Source organism: Rosa rugosa, chromosome 2, assembly GCF_958449725.1.
Source record: "Rosa rugosa chromosome 2, drRosRugo1.1, whole genome shotgun sequence".
Taxonomy (NCBI): Eukaryota; Viridiplantae; Streptophyta; class Magnoliopsida; order Rosales; family Rosaceae; genus Rosa; species Rosa rugosa.
Window position 1 is genome coordinate 37,764,785 of NC_084821.1, and position 22,183 is coordinate 37,786,967.

General features: G+C 39.7%; 2 protein-coding genes across 2 annotated transcripts; one reads left to right on the plus strand and one right to left on the minus strand.

Moving 5' to 3' along the window:
- Positions 1 to 26: 26 nt before the first annotated feature.
- LOC133733001 (uncharacterized) lies at positions 27 to 3,408 on the plus strand. Its single transcript, XM_062160597.1, has 9 exons — positions 27 to 255; positions 353 to 492; positions 579 to 645; positions 1,799 to 1,851; positions 2,024 to 2,078; positions 2,166 to 2,240; positions 2,372 to 2,489; positions 3,006 to 3,052; positions 3,156 to 3,408. Exons 1-9 carry the CDS (start codon positions 169 to 171, stop codon positions 3,255 to 3,257), a joined length of 744 nt encoding a protein of 247 aa, XP_062016581.1. The 5' UTR covers positions 27 to 168; the 3' UTR covers positions 3,258 to 3,408.
- A 16,224-nt stretch (positions 3,409 to 19,632) lies between these two features.
- On the minus strand, positions 19,633 to 20,298 carry LOC133730709 (agamous-like MADS-box protein AGL15). Its single transcript, XM_062158250.1, has one exon. It carries the CDS (start codon positions 20,296 to 20,298, stop codon positions 19,633 to 19,635), a length of 666 nt encoding a protein of 221 aa, XP_062014234.1.
- Positions 20,299 to 22,183: the final 1,885 nt, after the last annotated feature.

Here is a 22,183-nt window from a genome sequence, read left to right on the forward strand (position 1 = left end):
TGCCGGGTTAAGTTTATAACCTACCACCGCCTCTTTCTAGAGCAGAAGCATTCGCTTTGTCCCGGGTTCAGCGAAGAATCCAATCCCTACAGAATTTGCAAATTCTCAATTTCCACAGTACGTGTTTCTTCAAATCAGTCTCATTTTCAAGAGCTCAGACAATCTTAAATGGAGCAAGCTCGCAGCACAATCGGAAAACCAGTGAAGACGAAGTTCGAAGACCCCGAATCATCACCTTCCTCTTCTTCCGAAGATGTAAGTAAATTAGTACTGATATCATCATCACCTTCCTCATAGTTTCTATGAAGGCTTTGGTTTTTTGAAGCTTGAATTTCTTTTGGATTTGTAATAGGAAGAGGAGGAGGAGGAGATAGAGGAGGAGCTTGCAGATGTGACATTCGGGGATTTGCAGAGGGCGCGCTCCAATGGGTCGCATGTAGTGTTGCCGAAGCCCAAAGAAGAGAAGAAGGGTGGCCGAGCAAACAAGAACCGGTATTTGGATTGCTTTACATAATTTTTTTTTTTTTCGATTTTTTTTTTGGTAATGTGCTTGAAGTATTGATTGTGTGTGTTTGGAGGCCAATGGAGGTGAGCTGCAAGAAGCCTGTCAGTAGATTTAGAGAGGTCATTCAAGCTCCGAAAAAGGTCAGCTTTCGATATTTGCAAGAATCAGCTTTCTTCTGCTTTGCAATTTGTATGAGTGTTGATTAGGATTCCGCATTGTTTGTTGGACTAAACTTTTGGGGTTCCAAATATTTAAGAGAGTAGGCAGTATAAACATTAAACGATGAAAAACGCTTTGCAATATATAAAATGCTGCTGGTTGCTTGATTATCTCATTTCGGGGCTACAATGCAGGTCCATTGCTCTGAGTGGTCTAATTTTTACATGCGTAATTTAGAATTATCCTGTTAGTGTGTTTGAAAACAAAAACTGCTTTATTGATCCGCGTAGAATGATACAGTAAATGTTTACAAGAAGTTCATAGCAGGGGAAAGCTACAGAACAAACCAGAAAGCTAACAAGGCTATGGCCTTCTGGGCTACAAATAAACTGCCAAATCAGTTCTGGGATCCTAAGACTACAGCTCCCTTCCAATATAGCAGACTGGAAGAAAGAGTGTAGTCCTTGAAAGCCACCAGTGAATATGTCCATAGAGCTGACCAAAACCTTACTCTGTCCAAATCATATGTCCATAATTCCTTTTATTTCTAGCCATAGCTAACACGATCCATTTAAGACTTATCATGCAAAATATCAGCCAAATCGGAAAGCATATGATAATTTGATTATGTCATGATTTTGCAGTGTTTATTGGAAACAGTGTGATCTATTTCTTTGCTCATAGATAGACTACTAAATAGAAACTCTGTAAGGATAACCCTTGAATGGGGAATCTTGCAAATATGTGGTTTGGATCATTGAATTACGGTGAGAAGTAGGATTGCGTGCTATCACTTTCATATTGAAATTAGGAAACATTTTGCTCCGTTTTTTAACTCATGATTACTCTATAATATAAGAAGGAAACAGATTGAAATAAAGTAGGAGACGGAGAACATGGTTTACCTTTTTGTTTCCTATTACTGTAAATGGAATGTTGAGGATCTTCTCCTAAAATATTAATCAGCCAATAGCATTTAGAGACTGGTAATGTGAAGCTTTGCCTTTATAGTTTATATTGTCCTCAGCCTGTCCCTTCATTGCCAATCGGTTTTGGGTTGGAACCTCTAAATAAAGCTTGTTAAATTAATGATCGGTAGCTACTTTGGTTGAAATTCTTTATTGTTATGTTCAGGTGGTACGTGATCCGCGTTTTGAATCTTTATGTGGAACTCTGAATGTTGATGGGTAGGCTTTCTCTTTCAATCTCAATCTCTCAATTCATCTATTTTGGTGGTTGGAAAATTGCATCCAGATTCTATAGTTGTCTGATATTGCATTGGCAATGTTGTTTATATGAACAGTTTTTTCTTTTTATCATAACAAAAAGAAAGAGCAATAACATGCAATTTTTCTCCAGGTTTAGGAAGAGATATGATTTTTTGTTTTCAAACGAGCTTCCTGCTGAAAAGCAGGTAAATTTCTTAATTTCTTTTAATTTCTTTTATGTGTTTTTTTTTCTTTTCCTTTTTCCCTATCTGAGTTCGTTTTGGATATCACAGGATCTAAAGAAACAATTGAAAAAATCGAAGGATCCAGAAGTCATTGAAGATCTAAAGCAGCGCATATCTTGGATTGTAAGTGGTTTTATTTTTTAAGACAAGTGACATCAAAACCTCATTTATCTCACCATGCTGACATTCCGTTTTACATTTTCATTTTAGAAATATTGGCTCATTCAATTTTCTTCACTCTTATGTCTTTTCAGGATAAACAGCTAAAATCTGATTCATCTAAGCGCACTGAAGCTGAAATTCTAGCTGAGCACAAGAAAAAAGAGAGAGAAAAAGCAAAGCAAGGAAAACAACCCTTCTTTATCAAGAAATGTATTGTCCTCTCTCTCTCTCTCTCTCTCTCTCATACTTTTGGTCAATACTTGACAGATGCATGAAAAGCAAAATGTTTCAGAGTTCTCAATTTTAGAATCACTATATGAGGAGCTGTACACCCTTAACAAAATAACTCCAACCTAATCATGAGGAGCTATATCTAATTTTGTATGTCTGAATCAAAGTATGAATCTGGACTTTGTTATTGCAAGTGTTTTTTTGTTTTTTTTTTTTGGCAAGCGATGCTATTCAAAACACATTCTGCTCCCAATATTTTTGAAGTGCAATGCACGACAGTGCATTGGTACTGATGCAAAAGATTCATTGTAATGTTAGCTGGGTGGTGCTATTTGTTGTTTCTAATTTTCTAGTCAGGAACCAGTTATGTGACAGTGTTTCCTTACAACTATCAAGTTGCATGAATGTGAAACGTACTATAGTATATGCTCTCAGCATGTATGCTGGCACATAAGATGAAGTGCTTACTGATGATTCATTTTTTCTTGATTGCAGCTGAGATCCGAAAGAAACGACTTGTTGAAAAGTACAAAAATCTCAAGGTACCTACTTTCTTTTAATATGTCCAAAATATCCCGTTGGGAGTACTGCGTTGGTCCTTATGGTTTTGGAAACTAATATAAGCCTAATATTTTATGTGATCAGGGATCTGGCAAGCTTGAAGCCTTCTTGGAGCAAAGGCGAAAGAAGAATGCTACAAAGGACCACAGATACATGCCGTACCGTAGACCTGACAACATTGAGTAGCAAACTTAATGGTCTCACTTGGTTGCATTGAAGAAGCATAACTTTAATCCCATCTTAGGATTTCTAGGTATTGATGGGGTGTTTCCTTGAGCTGTAATTTGGTTAACAATTTTGTTGAATACGAAAAAAAAGAAGCGGTTATGAGACTTGATGGTGGTGAGTGTGATTATTCAGTCAATTTTATGTTTACCTCAGTGTGTGGACAGTGGATAGATAGACCGGCTACTGAAGTGAATGCTCTTAAGTACTACAAAAACTAGTAAGTAGTCCAATTATAAGAAAATTATGGGTGTGATATCTTCAATCCTAGTGCTTATTGATCACCTTCCGCTGATTTGAAAGTGAAACAGCTTTCAAGCTTGTGCAGAAAACCATTTGTATTTCCGGTCGTTTTTCCGTTCATACAATGGGACTCATAGGAAACAACATCAGAAATTGAATGGACCTTCTATTGCTATTTGGAAGATTTCTTTCCTCTCTTGATTGGGTGCTGGTTGTTGGCTAATTGTATCTGGTTTCATATAACCTCTCTTTTGTTAGATATTAATTTGTTTTATTGTGTTGAAGAAGTCTTTGGTTTCCTATTCTTTAGGTAGTCTGTTGATATGGGTTAGTGACTAGGTGTATCCCATAGCTTTAGCTTTAGGAGTACTCCAATAGTGGAGGAATGTTGAGTCGTGGAGTTGGCTGACTCCTAATTCCCAGCTTAGTTTGTTTCATGCTGTGTTCAATTTAAGTTGTAATCAGTTCTTTGATTTTTCAAGCTGAATGAAGTTGAACTCCAGTTCATAATAGTCTGTGTGTCTTCTAGTTTGTTTGTTGAAATCAGAGCCCCCACTGGGCCAGAGGTTAAAAGGGAAAACGGCAGTTTTGTGAGAGTGACAGTAGACAACAACTATTTGCAGCTTTCAATACCTCGCTCCGATAGTCACTATGATGATGGAGAGTTTTTTGAGGTCCAAGGTGTTGAAGGTTTCGCAAACGAGAACAGTGGAAGAGAAAAAATTGAAGGATCGATCTCAAGGTAAATAATTTTCTGTTCAGAGCAACTGATCGTTTTGTCCTTGAGACTCTTCTGGTGAGAGACACGTCCAAGAAAATTTAATTGGAACTCAATAAAGAAGAATTGTCAAGGGAATGCAAGGGTCAAGGGGTCACAACTCCAGGCACTTGGCAGAGAGTTTGGGACTCTTGAAATGAAATCTGGTGAGATTATTTTTCAAGGACTAGGTCAATTGCAAATGAAATGCAGATACATGTTGTTCAGGTGCAGGATGTTACCATAGTGGAGAAAATTCTTCGCTCCATGAGTCATACATTCAATTACGTAGTCATCCAAAGATACTGATGAATATCAGTTTCGTTGCTTGTCCATGAGCAAAAACTCAACCGAAGTACTACAAGGAGCAAGCTGCTTTAAAGGTTGCAACCGATCGTGAATTCTCAACAACGGTAAAAGGTCGAGGTACATGGAGAGGAAAAGGAGGCAGAGGTAATCGAGATGGCAATGGAAGCAGGCCAACTATGATCATCACTCCTCAAATTTCAAAGGTTGAATGCTTTAGGTGTCATGGATATGGTCAGTTTCTTTTAGAATGTTATTTGAAGTATCACAAAAACAAAGAAAAGAGTGTGGAGCAGTCCAATTTTGCAGAGAAAAAGGAGCATGAAACACTCTGATGGCATTTTATATGAAGAAGAATGTCCGTAGCCAGATATTACATTCTATGTTCCGGCCGCACAATTTTGTTCTCGGGCTTCCACCCCAAAACACATCTTGCTATTGGGATGTGAGTCTCCACATAAACGCATCTTGCTTTTGGAATGTTATTTGAAGTATATCACAAAAACAAAGAAAATAGTGTGGAGCGGTCCAATTTTGCAGGGAAAAAGGAGGAGCATGAAACACTGATCTGATGGCATTTTATATGAAGAAGAACAAGCTTGAACCAGACATATGGTGTAGTTACCAGGGGGAACAAATATGAAAGAGTATGAGCAATAGAAGCAGATCAGTAAAGTAAAAACACACGCTCACAAAAACACACGAATTTGGTGGCGTAGTGTAAACCTCACCATTGAGGAAACTTCACTACGTGGCTTGTAACGTAGTCAACACGAAAATCAAATCCACTAAGAATCAAGAAGATTACAGTATACAAGCAGTGGTGTTCAACACAACCACATTGACTGGCACAAATTCTAACTTGTTTTACAACTGATTAACCTATACTAAGAATGCTAGATTTTATCTCAGCTAAATAGAAGCAACTGAACACGTCTTCTGAATCAGCCTTGTCTTGATGTCTTACTGATCTCAAGCACTTATGCAAGTGATGAATGCAGTGAACAAGCAAATGAAACAGTCACATATATCAAAGAGAGTTTTCGCAAAATTGGTTTATGCAGACTATGCAACGCTTATAAAAATACTCAGTTCAAAACTCTAACTTTGTAATGCAATTTCAAAACCTTTTATAGAAGAACAAGACTCCCCCTCAATCCGATCACGTGGATCATAGATCGAGATAAACTTGGAAGGTTCTTCAAACAAATCGTGAGACTCAACTAATCCTAACTGATATCATGTAATTGTAATTAATCTCTAAAGATAGTTATCTGATATGCATCCAAAACAATTCTAAATGCAGATAAGATTTTGGGCTAATTACTGTTTAGTACCCTGTGGTTTTAGTCCAACATCGATTCAGTCCCTCGACTTTCAATTTCATCAAAAACACCCCTGCATTACCAAATCTCATCTAATAGGTCATTCCGTTAATAATCCGTCAATTGGAACCGTTAAGTCGCTGACGAGGCATGCCATGTCAAATCATGTGGGCCCCACCTATCAGGCAAAATGTCAAAATTGCCCCTGCCTCTCCCAACTCCAGAAGAACTCGGCTTTCCCCTGCACAGGCCGAGTTCTTAATTAAGGAGAAGAAGAATTTGTGTACTTAATTAAGATATAATAGAGTAATGATTATAGAAATCTGTAAAGCAATCTAAACAAAACCCTCCTACTTTTACTGTTACAACTCTCTCTCTCTCTCCACCGCGATACCCGCAGCGAGCAACTCTCACCGGAGCTCGGGTCGGGTCGGGTCCTTTTGACTTTGCGTCTTCACGAGGCTGAAGCTACTTCTTTGACTCCACTCGGAGGTCTCAATTCGGGTCGTCGGTAGAAAATGGGCTGCACCGGATCGTCGAAGAGCAAAGAAGACGGTGAGTTCGCTTCTGCAATTCGCTATCTCCTTTTTTGATTTTCGTTTCAATTTCAGTGCTTTTGGTTCGGTTTTGGCCGCTTAGGAATTGGAAATGGAATCGTATGAGGAAAATTTGCAGGAAAAAATAATTTTGAGCTACTCGACATGTTCCTCGCCGGACACATCCACGATGCCGCCCACTTCTGCATCTCACCATGAGCTCAAGGGCCCCACTTCCCCCTATTGGTCCCCTTCCACCTAATCTCAACGGCCAACTTACTCTACCCGGCGCGGCCCTTGTCCTCCTCCTCCTGCCTCACCAGATCTCATCCCTCCAGTCGCACCACCAGCCTCACCTCGTACTTCCTCGTATTCAGCGGCAGCCACGGCCGCCACTTCATCATCTTCACCACCATTCCGATTCAATTGAATCAAATCAGAAAAACCCAACCTAAATTTGGTCTGAAGATTTGGTTTTGATTTGAGAAGAAGGCTGTTATTTTGGGCATTTAGAGAGAGACAGAGAGAAAGAGAGACGGTGTGTGGGTGTGGGAGCTGGGAGAGAGGCAGGGGCAATTTTGACATTTTGCCTGATAGGTGGGCCCACATGATCTGACATGGCATGCCTCGTCAGCGACTTAACGGCTCCAATTGACGGATTATTTACGGAAGGACCTATTAGATGAGATTTGGTAATGCAGGGGTGTTTTTGATGAAATTGAAAGTCGAGGGACTGAATCGATGTTGGACTAAAACCACAGGGTACTAAACAGTAATTAGCCCTAAGATTTTCTAAACTTCTTTCCTTAAAACCCGATAAGACTGCAGAGAGTTTAGATCCACAATATATGCATCAATCACATGCAAATTGATATGATATGCAATTAAACTACCTTAATTCGAGATCAGTGAGCTTGATTTGCACTTCCTTGCTTGATCCTTCAATCTCCTAGGGCCACCGGGAAAGTAGGAGTGAAAAACTTTCCTCAGTCTTTGGTACTCAAGTCTCCTAGTACCCTTAGGAGATCTTGTGTTGAATGGAATGAAACAGCCCAAAATACTTACATATGGTATCTTGACGCACTACAACAACCAACAACCATAGTCTGTCTTTTTTAATTTAAATGAAGATTTTCTTACTACTGTTAGTTTTGGTGATCACTCTACGGTCAATTTTATGGAAAAGAGTGATGTTCAGATCAGGACTAAGAAGATAATATTGAGATAATCTCAAATGTATTATATACATGACATCAAAAGCAATTTGTTAGGTGTCGCTACAATCAAAGGAGGTGCTTGTGAAATCTACAATCCTTATACAGGAGTAATTGTTCATGCAAATCAAGAGTGCACTGATCGACTTGCCTTATTACCGAGATGAATGATCCAACATAACTTTGGCACTTTCGCTGTGGTCCATTTCAACTTCAATGAATTAAAGAATCTATCTCAGCCCTATCTCAGCCTCATTGTACCGTCCCTAGGAAATAGAACGCACCTCACGCGCGGAGACCAAAACAGAGAGTTCGAGCGCGTTCTCTCCCGGCCGAACACCGGCGGGCCCCCTGCCGCTGAGTTCCGGTCCGGGAGGGGATGAGGATGGAGGCTAGCGGCGAGGCTCTATGGCGGGGATCTGGCTCAGGGATGGAGGTTGGCAGCTTCTACTTGGATCGGGGCGGAGCTTCCAGATCGGTTTCGTCTCTTCGTCGATCGTGGGTGGGAGCTGGCACTGATTTCCGGCGTGGTGCGATCTGCCGGCGGGGCTCGATCTGCCGGTTGCTGCAGGTGTCTGGGCCAAGGATGGTTTCTTGGCGGTGGTTGGGTTCTCGATTTCATGGAAGTGACGAGCTTCTCGGAGTTAGATCTCGGACGCCGGCCAGGATCTCGTGTGGTTGTCTTTGTGGTGTGTCGTTGCAGTTGTGGCGACGGGGCAGTACAAGGTGGGAGGATGGCGGAGGGTGTAGGTACGGGCGGCTGCCTTGGTGGATCGCGGTGAGGCCCTGGTGGATGGCGGCGCTGGAGTCATGTGGGAAGTGGTGGTTGGGCCGGTCTTTGTTGTTTGGGCCTGGCTACCTGGGCCTCCTTTTGTTGTTAGTTTTGTTTGGTTGGTGTTTTTCTATTTTCTGCAGTGTTACTTTTACTGTTGTTTGTTGTGTAGTTGTTTTCCGCAGTTTGCGAGCAATAAGTCCCTGCATTCGTTGTGTAGGGCTAGTCGGGCCTTGTGCCTGTGGGTGCACTCATTGTGCCTTGTCTGCTCTAGGGTGGCAGCGAGTTCCTTGCTTTGTCAAATGGTCGCTGCCTCCTAGTGGCAGGATGAAACTTGGTGCCACTGGATGTATTTTCCAGTGGCAACATGATAGGAAAGCTGTGCGAATGGTTTTTATGCTTGGCTGTATTAGAGTTGCAGATCCAGTCATCTTTCCGTTGTGTCACCGCTGGGAAGCAAATAGAACCGTCAGGAGCGTGTTCTTTGCTAGTTGGTGCGTTTTTGAATACAATTGTTTAGTAGAGTCTCTTGATTGTTGTTCGGGATGTACTCTAGGTGTCTATTGTAATCTGGGGTTTAGGCTCATTGTCCCCCCCTTGTATTCGACAGTTTCATTTATGAAGGCTTGAGGGCAGCCGCACCGGCCCTTGTTTCAAAAAAAAAAAAAAAAAAAGAATCTATCTCAGAAGAACATGGTGACTAGCCTCCCCCCAAAAATTACTCTTCCCTCCGAAGTATGTGAAGAGTGTGTTGTTGTTTGGGAGCAATCTCTTAAAGTAATGACATAGAGAGCGCATAGACCATTGGAATTGATTCATTCCCACATATGTAGTCCTATTATCGATGACTGTTGCCAGAAAACTTGGTTCTATGTTTTCCGTGCAAGAGAAATCTAAAGCTTTTAGAGGGCTTAAAAGTTTCAAAGCGCTGCTAAAAAGTTCCAAAGCTCTAGTGGAGAAAATGTTGGGAGAGGCATTAAAAATCTCTGTACTGACTACTGATCGTGGTGGAGGATACATGTGATAAGAATTTGCAAACTTTTGTGCTGAGCATGGTAGCTAAAGGCACTTGACCCTCACATACCTCGGCAAAATGGTGTATCGAAAAGGAAGAACAGAATGATCTTGAACATGGTAGCTAAAAGAAATATTTCTAGAAGTTTTTGCTTAAAACAGTGAATTGGAGATTTGGAGCATCCGTGTCTTGAACCAGAGTCCCACATTTGTCTTTCAAAACTCAAGAAGCTCTGAATAGAAGAATGCCAGTTGTTGATCACTTCAAGAAATTTGGGTGCATTGCATATGCTCACATTCCAGATGAGAAGAGGAGAAACTAGATGACACTTAGAATTAGAGTGAAAAAGGAACAAGATAGCAACAAGTACCTCTGAGCTTTGACATAGCAGCAAATCCTAGTCTGCATAGCCAGATATTTCCTGCTATGTTCCGGCCGCACTATTTTGTTCTCAGGCTACCACCCCAAAACGCATCTTGCTATTGGGATCCCACATCACTCGAGGGCGGCGAGTGATGTGGGATTATAGTGCATATGGTAGCCTACCAAGTTGCGATTGTTCTATTAACACATCGGGTTGTGTCGAACAATGGTCCAGATGGTTGCTTTTCAGGCTACAGTTTAAATTATGACTATGGATTTGGGTTTTTACAGGCTTTGATTTTATATAGTGTCCGAAGTAAGGGATTGTTAGACCCGGATCAATCTTTAGTCGCTGATGACTAATATGATTATAACCAAACGAAATTAAAACAATCAATATATTAACAAATTATATAACTAGAATGAAAGAACAATAGAGATACCGCTATATATTGAAATATATAAGCAACTATTAAACCAAAATCGAATTCAATATTGGCTTGTAATGAGAATTCGAATCGAACAGCAAAGGAAAGAAAGCGAACAAGAACACCAACTTGATTCTTAAGAGAGGCCTATGAAAGCAATGTCCTAAGATATAAATTCATTCCCACACATGTGCTGTGGTTTGATCGAAGACGTGTTCCCTACAAGTTACAACTCTCAATCTAGTGTTGCACACCTTGAAATTTGGCGAACCTCACTTAAGAAATAGATGTCTAAAACTGATGTTTATAATCAAGGAACATTGCTGTATTTTATAGAGTTCGAATGCAGCAATTAGAGAGACTCAACTATCATTTTGAATTCAAACAAAACAGTTGCAACTGTGGGGATCAGAGTTATCCAAAACCAAAAAACGAAACCATCTACCTTCATCCAAAATGACAAAAGGAAAAAACTTAATTATTGGAAAACTTGATTGTTCCCAAGAACCCAAGGTTTATCTACCAGGCATCCAAGGCAAACAAACCCAATGGGCCTTGCCTTTCAACTAGTCTAATGTAATATGTGTATTGTGAACACACATTAAAAAAAGGATTAAATACTTGTTACTCCTCAAATTTTTGCCTGAAAAACAGTTTAGTCCCTCGCCTTTTAAATTAAACTGGATAGTCCTTATTCTCTCTAATTCTCACACAACAGGTCCTCAACAGACCTAAATTGACTATAATGCCCCTCACTTCCTCTTTTTTATTATTTCTCTCTTTTCTTTTTCTCTTTTTTATCTTTTTATTTTTAATCATTTTTTAATTTAATTTTTTTTTGCTTCTCTCTCTGCTCTCTGCTCTCTCTCTCTCTCTCTCCCCGCACTAGTTCCCCAACCCCAATTCCAGCTCCGATCCCATTTCCAACCAGGACCGAGCTCCACTCCCAACCCGCCACTTAGACCCCCAATCTCTCACCCTCATCTGCCTCTTCTGCTCCACCGAATCCCAACAACAAATCCCAACCCCCAAACCGGATCCACTTCTAACGCTCCATTTGACCTGCAAAATGGATGATGTTGGTTTCCTTCTCGGCCCAAACGGTGATGTCGGCCATAACGACCTCGACCCGGAAACTCAGAGTACAACTTGGAGCTCGAACTCGATGATGCCCACCAACCCAATTTTGGGTTTCTCCGATTTTGCTTTGCTCTGAGCTCACTTTTCGCTGAGAAATCTACAATGATGGAGGTTGCTGTGATGGCGAGTCGTATGAGCTCACAGCTCGACCTGCAACCCAGGATTCAAGATCGGAAAGAAGATGAAGGAACGTACTCGAAGGAGGGTGAGGAGCGCGATTCTGGCAAAATCCTCGGCGGCGAGGCATTTGTGATGAGATGGGGAATTAGAGCAACTCCGATGACGACGATGGTGCAATTGGTGCCAAAGCCGTCGCCGGATCTGGGAAATTTGCATTGCTTTCGTGATTAGATCTTGGTTTCGATTCACGGATCTGGGTTTTAGGGTCTCATAATTGTTTATGTAATCATGTGAATTTGAAAGTTTGAAGTTTTGTTTGATGGGTTCGATGGATTCTGGTTGTTCTTTTTGGGTTTGTAGCTATTTTTGTTGCTGGAGGTCCTGGAAGAGGAAGTAGATAGGGGAGAATCTGGCCAGGTGGAGGCGGAAGACGCAGGAGGTGCAGAGGTCGTGGAGGGTGGCTTGGTAGAGAGAGACAGAGAGGAGGAGGAGAAGAAGAAGAAATAAAAAAGAAAGACAAATGAAAAAAGACAGAGAACAATTAAAAAAAATTGAAAAAAAAGATGAATGAGGGTATAATAGTCAATTTAGGTCTGTTGAGGACCTGTTGTGTGAGAATTAGAGAGAATAAAGACTATCCAGTTTAATTTAAAAGGCGAGGGACTAAACTGTTTTTCAGGCAAAAGTTTGAGGAGTAACAAGTATTTAATCCTTAAAAAAAATAATAATAAATAAAAATTTAAAATTTAAAAAAATTTAAAAAAACCGAACATGTGTTGTAGTATATTATGTATTATACTATAAATGTCTATATCATGTAGTAGGTGTAATAGTAAGAGATAAGTGTAATAGAATGTAGTAGTTGTAAAAGTGTTACTCCATGCTTTTTATCCCTATATAAACCCTCCAATGTGAGAAGAATAAACACACCAATTCACTCTTCATTCTCTCCATCTAAACTTTCTCCCTCTCTCTGTTAGTTTTCGATTGTTCTTAAACACGTTATCAGCACGAGATTGCTCTAGAATTAGAATCGAAAAAACAAGAGTAGAGGAAGTTTATATCCAATCGAAGTCATTTTTCCAAACCTACAAAAAACCTCCAAACCTTATCACATATCAAAGCCCTTGATCCAAGAAGCCCAGAACCGGCCTCAGAACCTCCAGAACCGGCCGGAAACAGCCTGAACCGGCCGTCAGAAAAATTGGACCGCTGCCGAGAAGCTACGCAGCAGCTGCCGAGCCATTTTCCGCGACTTTTCCGGCAACTTTCCGGCGACTTTTAGGTCATTTCCGACAACACTATTTCGAGGTATTTCTTACTAAAAGTTCCCGCTTTTGAGTTTTTACTTCTTTTTCCTCTCTTGCTTTTTCTCGGGAACTTGCAATCAGAAAGCGGAATCGTGGGGATTCACACTATACGAACTAAGAGCGTTCGTAATCAATGAACTAAGAGTGTTCATAAGACTTCGGACTAAGAGCGTCTGTAAGCATTGAATCGTGGAGATTCACGCTATACGAACTAAGAGCGTTCGTAAGCAATGAACTAAGAGTGTTCATAAGACTTCGGACTAAGAGCGTCTGTAAGCATTGAATCGTGGGGATTCACGCTATATGAACTAAGAACGTTCGTAATCAATGAACTAAGAATGTTCATAAAGACTTCGGACTAAGAGCATCCGTAAGCATCGATTTATGACCATATAAACATCATTGTTTCGGTCTAATCTAAATATTCTTAGAAGTTGATTTCTTGGTAGCATAGCTCGGAAATCTTATTATTTTAGTTTTCGTGGAAGTTTAACTCCGAAACTAATATATCTTCTCTTCTTATTTTCAGAATGTCGAATGAACCTTGACTCGACTTTCCCATGCTTGACTCAACAGGCTCGGATTACCATAGCTGGGTAACCGATGTTGAGAACCATCTCACTTCGAGGGAGATATTGCCCATAATCCAGACCCCTCACCAGGGCCTTGTGTTCTATCGAACACCCATAGAGCATGCTCAAGCAATTATCTTGATGCGACGTCATATGGACAAAGCACTCAGGTTGGAGTACATGTCGATCAAGAATGCAAGAGAGAGCAAGAAACCAATCTTGCTGAAGATAAAGATGGTGAAGATATCACTCTCACCACTGAGGACTTCCAAGCTGCAAATAAAGAGCACGAGGATGCCGCAGACTTTGATTAGAATAGTCCTTTCTATTTTCCAAAAAACGGCAAATGTGCCTTGGTCAATAAAAGACAATTGTATTAACTCTTTCTCATATGGCGCACCCAATGAAATATGATGTCTAGGAAAGTAATTGAGATCGGGGTATTTAAGCGAGCCTCGCTCCATCAACATCTCTCTACTTACCTAGTCATATTTGATTGGAGTTACCAAACGGATTGAGTGACTACAATTTGTCTAAAGTTTGATTTTGGAATAGACTTTGGAAAACTTTGATGTAATCATTGACTATTAATAAAGTGTCGCATTATTATTCAATTTCATGGACATGTGTTAAAATTCTGAACTTTATTATTTGAAAGATATAAGAGCCAAATGGTTTTCATGTGGAAACACATGGTGAGAATGGACAAGAGTTCCTTTGCATCACCTCTAATGACTACGGACATAAACGAGTATTAGAGGAACTTATGTGTCGCTCTAGTGGGTTGCATGCAACCACTATTCGAGTCATTAAATCAAACCATGTCATAAAGAGATGACTTATGGGATTCTGACACATATAAGCTTTGGCATGACCGTTTGGAACATCCAGGTCATGATATGATGATCCATATATTAAAGACTTCACACGGATATCATTCGTTTTGCAAAGCTTGCTTTTTAGTAAAGGTAGGATCGAGACCATCCTATGCAAAGGACACTAAATACCATTCTTGCAAAAGAATCCAAGTTGATATTTGTGGACCCATTCAACCAACTTGCGGACGTTTAAATATCTCATGTTGTTGGTTGACACGCAAACACGCTGGTCACGTGTTGTGCCATTGTCCATCTGTAAAATTAGCTGCTTATGCTATACTCCTAGCACGTATCATATGACAAACGGGCTCACTCCCCGGATCATCTTATTCAGTCAATTGGGTTTGACTATGCTAGAGAGTTTACATCGAAAAGTTTCGATGGTTATTGCAATGGGAGATGTTGGACATCACATTCCCATATACACACTCAAATGGTCTCGCGGAAATAACTACGATGATAGTTCGGACATTGGTGATGCGCACCAAATCTCCTTATAAACCGCTTGGGGTGATGCAATATCGCATACAACTATGCTAAATCATCTCCGACCTACCACCACTCAATGTATCTCTGCGTTACAGCTAGTGGCTGGGTACAAGTATTTTGTACTTACGCACATTCGAGTGAGCCATTTATGTGCCAATTGCGCCGCCACAGCGCACTATGATAGGTCCTTAAAAACGAGTGAGCAACTCAGTTGGATTTGAGACTCCAACAATCGTCCGCCACTTAATGCCCTTGCAAGGCAATCTCCTTAAATATCACTTTGATGAGACAGTCTCCCCGTCGTTAGGGGGAGATAAGAACATGAATGTTCAGCAGGAACGATAGGAATTGTCGTGGTCTATCCCCACTATGTCTCATCTCGATCCCTATTAAAGTGACGAGATCACACACATTTGCTGCAAATATGTCTGCAAGGAAGGACGTCCCTACAAGAGGACGTAGCGCCACCCTACACAGAGGTAGGCAAGGCGCCAACGCCATAGAGAGTGGCACTCTGGCGTTACAAGCCATGGCCCCAGCTAAGATGCGTGGGAGGCCAGTGGATTCGAACTTTGGCATAAACCAATCCTTGGATCACACTCAACATCCGTCTCATGAGTATCTTCTGGATTATGGTTATCGTTGGGGGACGCCTCAAACGTCAGAACCTATTCCTGAGAATATAGAGCTCTATGAAAATTACACTAGTGTACATGAGACGTGGGATAGAAACTCCATCATAATTGATGATGTAATCGCGTTTTCCATTACGCATGAGTTTGTTGACTCCGATGATATCGAACCACACTCTGTTGAAGCATGAATACCAACATAGAGAACACTCTGCTGAAGCATGAATACCAACATAGAGAATACTCTGTTGAAGCATGAATACCAACATAGAGAAATTTGGCCTAAATGGAAAGATACGATCCAGGTTAAGATGGATTCTCTAAACGAAGAGGAAGGTCTTTGAGCCAGTGATGCCAACACCTCCTTACATAAAACCTATTGATTAATAGGTCTTCGTTAGAAAAAGTGTTGAGAAAAAGAGATGACAATCTCGCCTTATGGCGCAAGGCTTCTCACAAAAACGCCCTGGAATTGACTACGATGAGACATATTCTCTCGTAATGGATGTCATTGCACTTCACTACCCTGTCAGTTTGGTAGATCCCGAATAACTGAACATGCAGCTTATAAATGTGGTCACTACGTATCTCTATGGGGATCTAGATACGGAATATATATATATATATATATATATATATATATATATATATATATATATATATATATATATATGAAAGTTTATAATGAACTTTATTTACCCAAGTCAAGTGGCTTTAGACCACGGAGCGCGTTTGTAATAAAGTTTGAAACGCTCACTAAAGTGACTACTTGATTGGGAAGGGATATGCCCTCACGTTTTCATAAACAAGTTTCGGATTCTATCGCGGTTCATGTTGGACATAATCTTCATTAGCAGCCCTTAAAGAGTTAAGGGAAACCGCTGAACACTTGAAATCCGAGTTTGAGATGAAGGATTTTTGGAGAACACGATTATGCCTCTGTTTGGAACTTGAGCATCGTGTTAATAAAAGCTTAGGCATTTTGACAAGGTCATGCCTTCAAGCACCTCCATAATAGTCCATAGTCTTGATCCTGAAAAAGGATCCTCTTCGTACAAAGGATGATGACAAAGATGTGCTAGAGGCAGTAGTGCCTTACTTAAGTATAATAAGCGCATTATTATACTTAGCTCAAATACACAAGACTGGACATCTCATTTTACCATGAACTTGTTAGCTAAAGGTATAGCTCTGCGCCAACGCGACACAATTGAATTGATGTAAAAGATATCTTTAGATACTTGAGATGTATGATCGATATAGACTTATTCTAAAGGCCAAACGCTGGCCTGCGTTTTCTATCCCCACCCCAAAACAACATAAGTATTTTGGAAGGTTTTGCTGATGTTGGGTATCTCATAACCCATACAAAAGTCTTCCCAAAAACTGGTTAAGTGTTCACCATGGGTAAGACCGCGATATCTTAGAGGTCTACAGAATAGACCTTAGTCGCTATATCTTCGAACGATGCAGAGATTATTGCTCTTCACAAAGTGGTTCGTGAATGTATATGGATTGGATCCATAGTTACGCATGTTCGAATAGTTGTGGTTTGAAGTCTACCACAGATGAGCCTACAAGAATTTAGGATAATGCTGCTTATTTTTGAACAAATGAAGCAAGGCTACATCAAAAGCGACAACACCAAGCATAATCAGCAACAACAGACTCTCCTCAAGATTGAAATGAATCAAATCTAATCAGAGGATAATGTAGCGGACTTATTCACTAAAAGTCGTTACCTAAATCCACCTTCGAGAAACATGTGAAAAGCATCGGATTGGAAAGGGTATCCGAACTCCCATGATTGAAGCAATCAGGGGAGATATCGACATCAGGGGGAGTTATCATGTCTACATGTTCGATCTCGAAGAGTGAAGGACGTGTTGTACTCTTTTTCCTCCTCGAGCTTGTTTTTTGTCCCACAGGGTTTTACACTCGAGTAAGGTTTTAACGAGGCAACGGATGAAGCGTCACCGCCGAGTTTGAGCAGCACAAGGGGGGAGTATCCAAACCATCGTGTACTCTTTTGTCCCAGGGTTATTTTTTCCCACTGGGTTTTTGTTACCTGACAAGGTTTTAACGAGGCACATCTTTAGCATGGTCGCCCCACTTATACTGCATCTCTCTCATAGACATACTACCTACTTATGATGCTGATAAGAAGACTCCACTTATCTCCGAAGATACGGTATTGCTACTCCACACTCATGCGCGTTGTGTTCTTTTTCTCCTTCGACCACGGTTGTTTTTTCCCACAGGGTTTTATTACTTGGCAAGGTTTTTAACGAGGCAACTTAGAAGCGCACCACCAAGACAATACTCTTGACATGAAATATCCAAGGGGGAGTGTTGTAGTATATTATGTATTATACTATAAATGTCTATATCATGTAATAGGTGTAATAGTAAGAGATAAGTGTAATGGAATGTAGTAGTTGTAATAGTGTTACTCCATGCTTTTTATCCCTATATAAACCCTCCAATGTGAGAAGAATAAACACACCAATTCACTCTTCATTCTCTCCATCTAAACTCTCTCCCTCTCTCTGTTAGTTTTCGATTGTTCTTAAACAACATGAGACTTATTTTCAACGTGAGATCACAAAGTTCTAACATATAGAACAACACCTATATCTAATGCAGACTACGATAAAGAAAGTGCTAAAACCTTTATCATGGCGATTATGCATCTCACACTATCATGCTGGATGGTGGGAGATGCACGATGGTGTTGTTGATAAGGAGGAGACTATTAGTCAACAATTGAGAATGGACATAATTTGTGTTCGATCTCCTTTTCAATATCTACCGGTGGGTGAACTAGACAATGCTCACCTTAGCTTGCTGAATTAGAAGCGTCGTGTTTTTAGTTCTTAGCAAGATAAAATGAATAATATTAGTAGTAAGATCAATGTCTTCCTTCATAAGCATAATGACGAGCGAAAACCACTAGGTCAGCAATTTACAGGCTTATAAATAACAGTAAAATTTATTGAAATCACGCTTCTCAAAATCAGTGGTTAACTGCTAGTGACAAAAATAGTAAATTGTTTTATATGAAAGGCTGGACGATGTGAATATGATGCCATTATATCACGCACTTTGCGCAAATGTACCAATTTCGTTACTTTCGAAATTGCCCATTATTGAATGTTTCAATGGCCACTGCCTTATTGCTTTCTAATTAGAGCTTCTGATTAACATACAGTATGGTTTTTTCGTCTCACACAATAAAGTAATTAATGAACTAAAGCTCCTTCCAGAATTATCCTTTGGCCTAATATGGTGCTTCTTCCGCGTGAAAGAAAAAAACTGTATTGCACAAGGTTTCTGTCTAATAGTTTTTCCGATTTCATCGAGTCCTGAAATTTAAATGAAAGCAGAAAAAAGGAGAGGTGTAGAGATAAAATAATAATGGACAAAATTGAAACTTCGATGGTAAAATATATTGTAAAAGTTCCAAATACCAATATTTTTGGTCGTGATTTTGGGTTTGATCAACATCATTATGCTCTCAGTAAGATCAGACTAGTGCATGTTAATAGTGGTGGACTGGTAGTATAAATTAATGTGGGTGCCCTATTGGATAAGCTCAGTTACTGTGTACGTATGGTAATTTGTCAGTCATGCTATAAGAGCTCAGTTACATGGAACTTCCAGAATGTAACGACAATGGTTTTAATTTGAAATTTTTTTTAAGATAAAGGTGTGTCAAACATGCGCATTTATAGATGTGACAATAAATAATTTGTTAACAACAAATTTGTTGGGTATTGAAAATGGTTTGTTGACTTTACAGGCTCTCACTCATTGGCATCATATTAATTTTTTGAGGTCATGGACAAAGCTTTTGGGATCTTGATATACCGAAACGAAGGTTCCATCAAAATTCAACAACTATATATGGAAGGTTTATCGTGATGCAAATGTAATATTTCTACAGAACAGAAGTATATATGAATTCATTTAGGTAAGGTGGCTTCATAAGAATTAAACATATAGTATTTGAAAATTGCTTTACATTCTGATTCCACTAACATCTAAAAACACATTATGACGTTCAAATCTGTTTCTTAAATATATATAAAAGAATCGGTTTAATCCATTAAGTAAGTGATATTACTTGTGTAAATACTTTCAATTACACAAAAGAACACAAATTGGTCATAAAATAAACTCGAATCATATGATGATATCGGTCTTACACCGGAATTTGAGCTCTGCCCTAACTGGTTATGAGTTATATGACAGCCCAAGGTGCAAAGAAGTGTCCATATTCTTTGTTGGACAATTCGAAAGTAAAACAGCTTTATTCGAGCTTGTGCAGAAACTCGTACTGTTCTCAGGGAACAGTTGAAGATATGGCTTTTCCATCGTCCTCACTTCATAACCCCTTCTCAAATTCTCCTTCTCCTGAATGGCTTGATGTTCACGCGCCTTAGACCTGTGCAACAACCGCACAAGTAGTTCTTCCTTCTTTTTCATGACAGATACTAACACCCACTTTTGTTGTTGCTCTAGGGCATACAGCTCTTCCCTACTTAAGCCATCCAACGCCTTTCCCATCCTCCGCTGCTTGTCTAATTTCAGCGCTGCATGTTGTCCCTTGAGTGCATGAAGAACTTTGTCACTTGATTTTGGGTCCTTTTCTTCCGCAGCAGTTTCGCGGCGGTACTCCTTTGGCGGATCAGATTCCACCTTGGTTGGGAGGACTTGGCCGCCCTTATTGTTCTTGTATCTTGAAAGAGTGTGTTCCACACTACTGGTGCTAGAATACTCATGAAGCTTTCCATCGCTTGTGAACGCGATGACTGCGACCTCTGCGGCACAAAGAATAGATAATTCTTGGGCTTTCTTGACCAAAGTGGCATGCCTCCTCCTCCCAAAAGTTTCGGTCATTGTCTCCGTGTTCTTGCACTTACTTTCTTTTGATATAAAAGCTAATAGAGATGGAAGTAAATATGGTAAGACCCGTATTCGTACGGTTGTATATATAGGAGGCAAATGAGGGAAAGTACGACAATGATTAGGAGACAGTAACACAAATGGAGTACCTTCAGCGGAAAACAAGGAGTAGAACAACCATATCAAATCTGGTTTGGATTTGATCGCCTGCTGGAAAGATTAACTTATTAAGTGAAAATCCTTGCTTTCCGGAATTAATGTCCAAGTTTTATTTTTATTTTTTTCTCTTCTTTTTATTATAATTTGTTTTTTTTTCAAAGTTTTTATACACACACACGGCTCTTCTAGGGATGGATCTATTTTTTATTTTTTGGTCATTTTAAGGGATTGATTATTTGACCAACTTTTCGATAACTTATCAACATCTTCACCGTTCAGTTGTTAAGTCTATATGAGTAGATTAATTCTGCAAATTTTCAGCCAAATCGACAATCGTAAAAGTATTCAGAACTATGATTTACAATTACAAACATAAACGGTTCAGGTTTGACAGATTTGGTTCATATTTAATCTAGTTTGATACCTTAATTATGAAAACCAATTTGACTAAAAATTTGCAGAATTGATTTATTTAAGGAGTTCTAAGAAGTGAACAGTCGAGATGCTTATATGTGATCGAAAAGAAGGTCCTACAAAGTATAGCAAATTACCACTACCTACACTTTTTTTTCATAAATTACCATCAGCATGCCTGTTTTTTTAAATTCCCATGAGCTAGTGTGTAGGGCCCATGTGCAAGGTATTATACCTTGCTGTCAGATTCCTTTCCTTTTTAAATTATTTCAATTGGCAAGTAAATTACGAATCTGCCCTTGTGAGTTTGATAATGTGAATTAACACTGCTGAATGTCAGTAGCATTATGAAAAATATTTATTCCGTCTTTGAAAACAACACATTTATTTAATAATTCCAAAAACTATTTATACATATTACAATATGAAACTTGAACACTATATCATTTATCTCTGGCTTTGCTGCTTTCACATACAAGTTGCTTTGAATTTCACCTCTTCTCATGGTGAAGAAGTTTCTCCAGCAGGATTTCTTGGAGTACTGACCCTCAGTAGTATACTGACCCCCAGTAGTATATATACTAGCCCCAGTAGTATACTGACCCTCAGTAGTGTATTGATCCCCAGTAGTATACTAGCCTGGCCTTCTTGCATTTGCTCAATTCAGCATTGCTTTCATAGTTTCATTAGCTCCATCCTGTAAGTCAACCGACAACACAGAGCATAAGGGATAACAAAGTGTGCCCAAAACTGCTTTGGCAATTACAACTCTAATCCTTTCTCTTCAAATATGTTGAAACAACTCTAATCCTTTCTCTTCAAAAATCATAGCATTCAAACACATAAGAACTGTCACTAAACTTGGAGCCTAATCTCTAATAATCTCTATAGAATTCTGAACAAATAGGAATAATAGTACCAGCAACAACACAATTCTAAAACTATGATTCCACAGCAAGACTACAGACACAGATCACATTCACTTATAACCATCCAACACAATGGTTTCCATACACAGAGCCCAATAACTAACCCCATGTCAAAACCTCACTACCCTGAACCCCTTTATCAAAACATAACATGTATTCACAAAACAAAATTCAACACTAAACCATCAAATGCAGCATAGAATTTAGGAACAATTTTTACCTCTTCGAAAAGCAGGGATCGAATTGGAAGTGATGGCATCTCTACAAGCCCGCATTGCTGCGGACGTAACATCTTGCCTGTTTCACCACACAATTCATCAAACTCAGCATTACAAAACTACCATCTTTAACACAAAGTACCAATCTTTGATCATCAA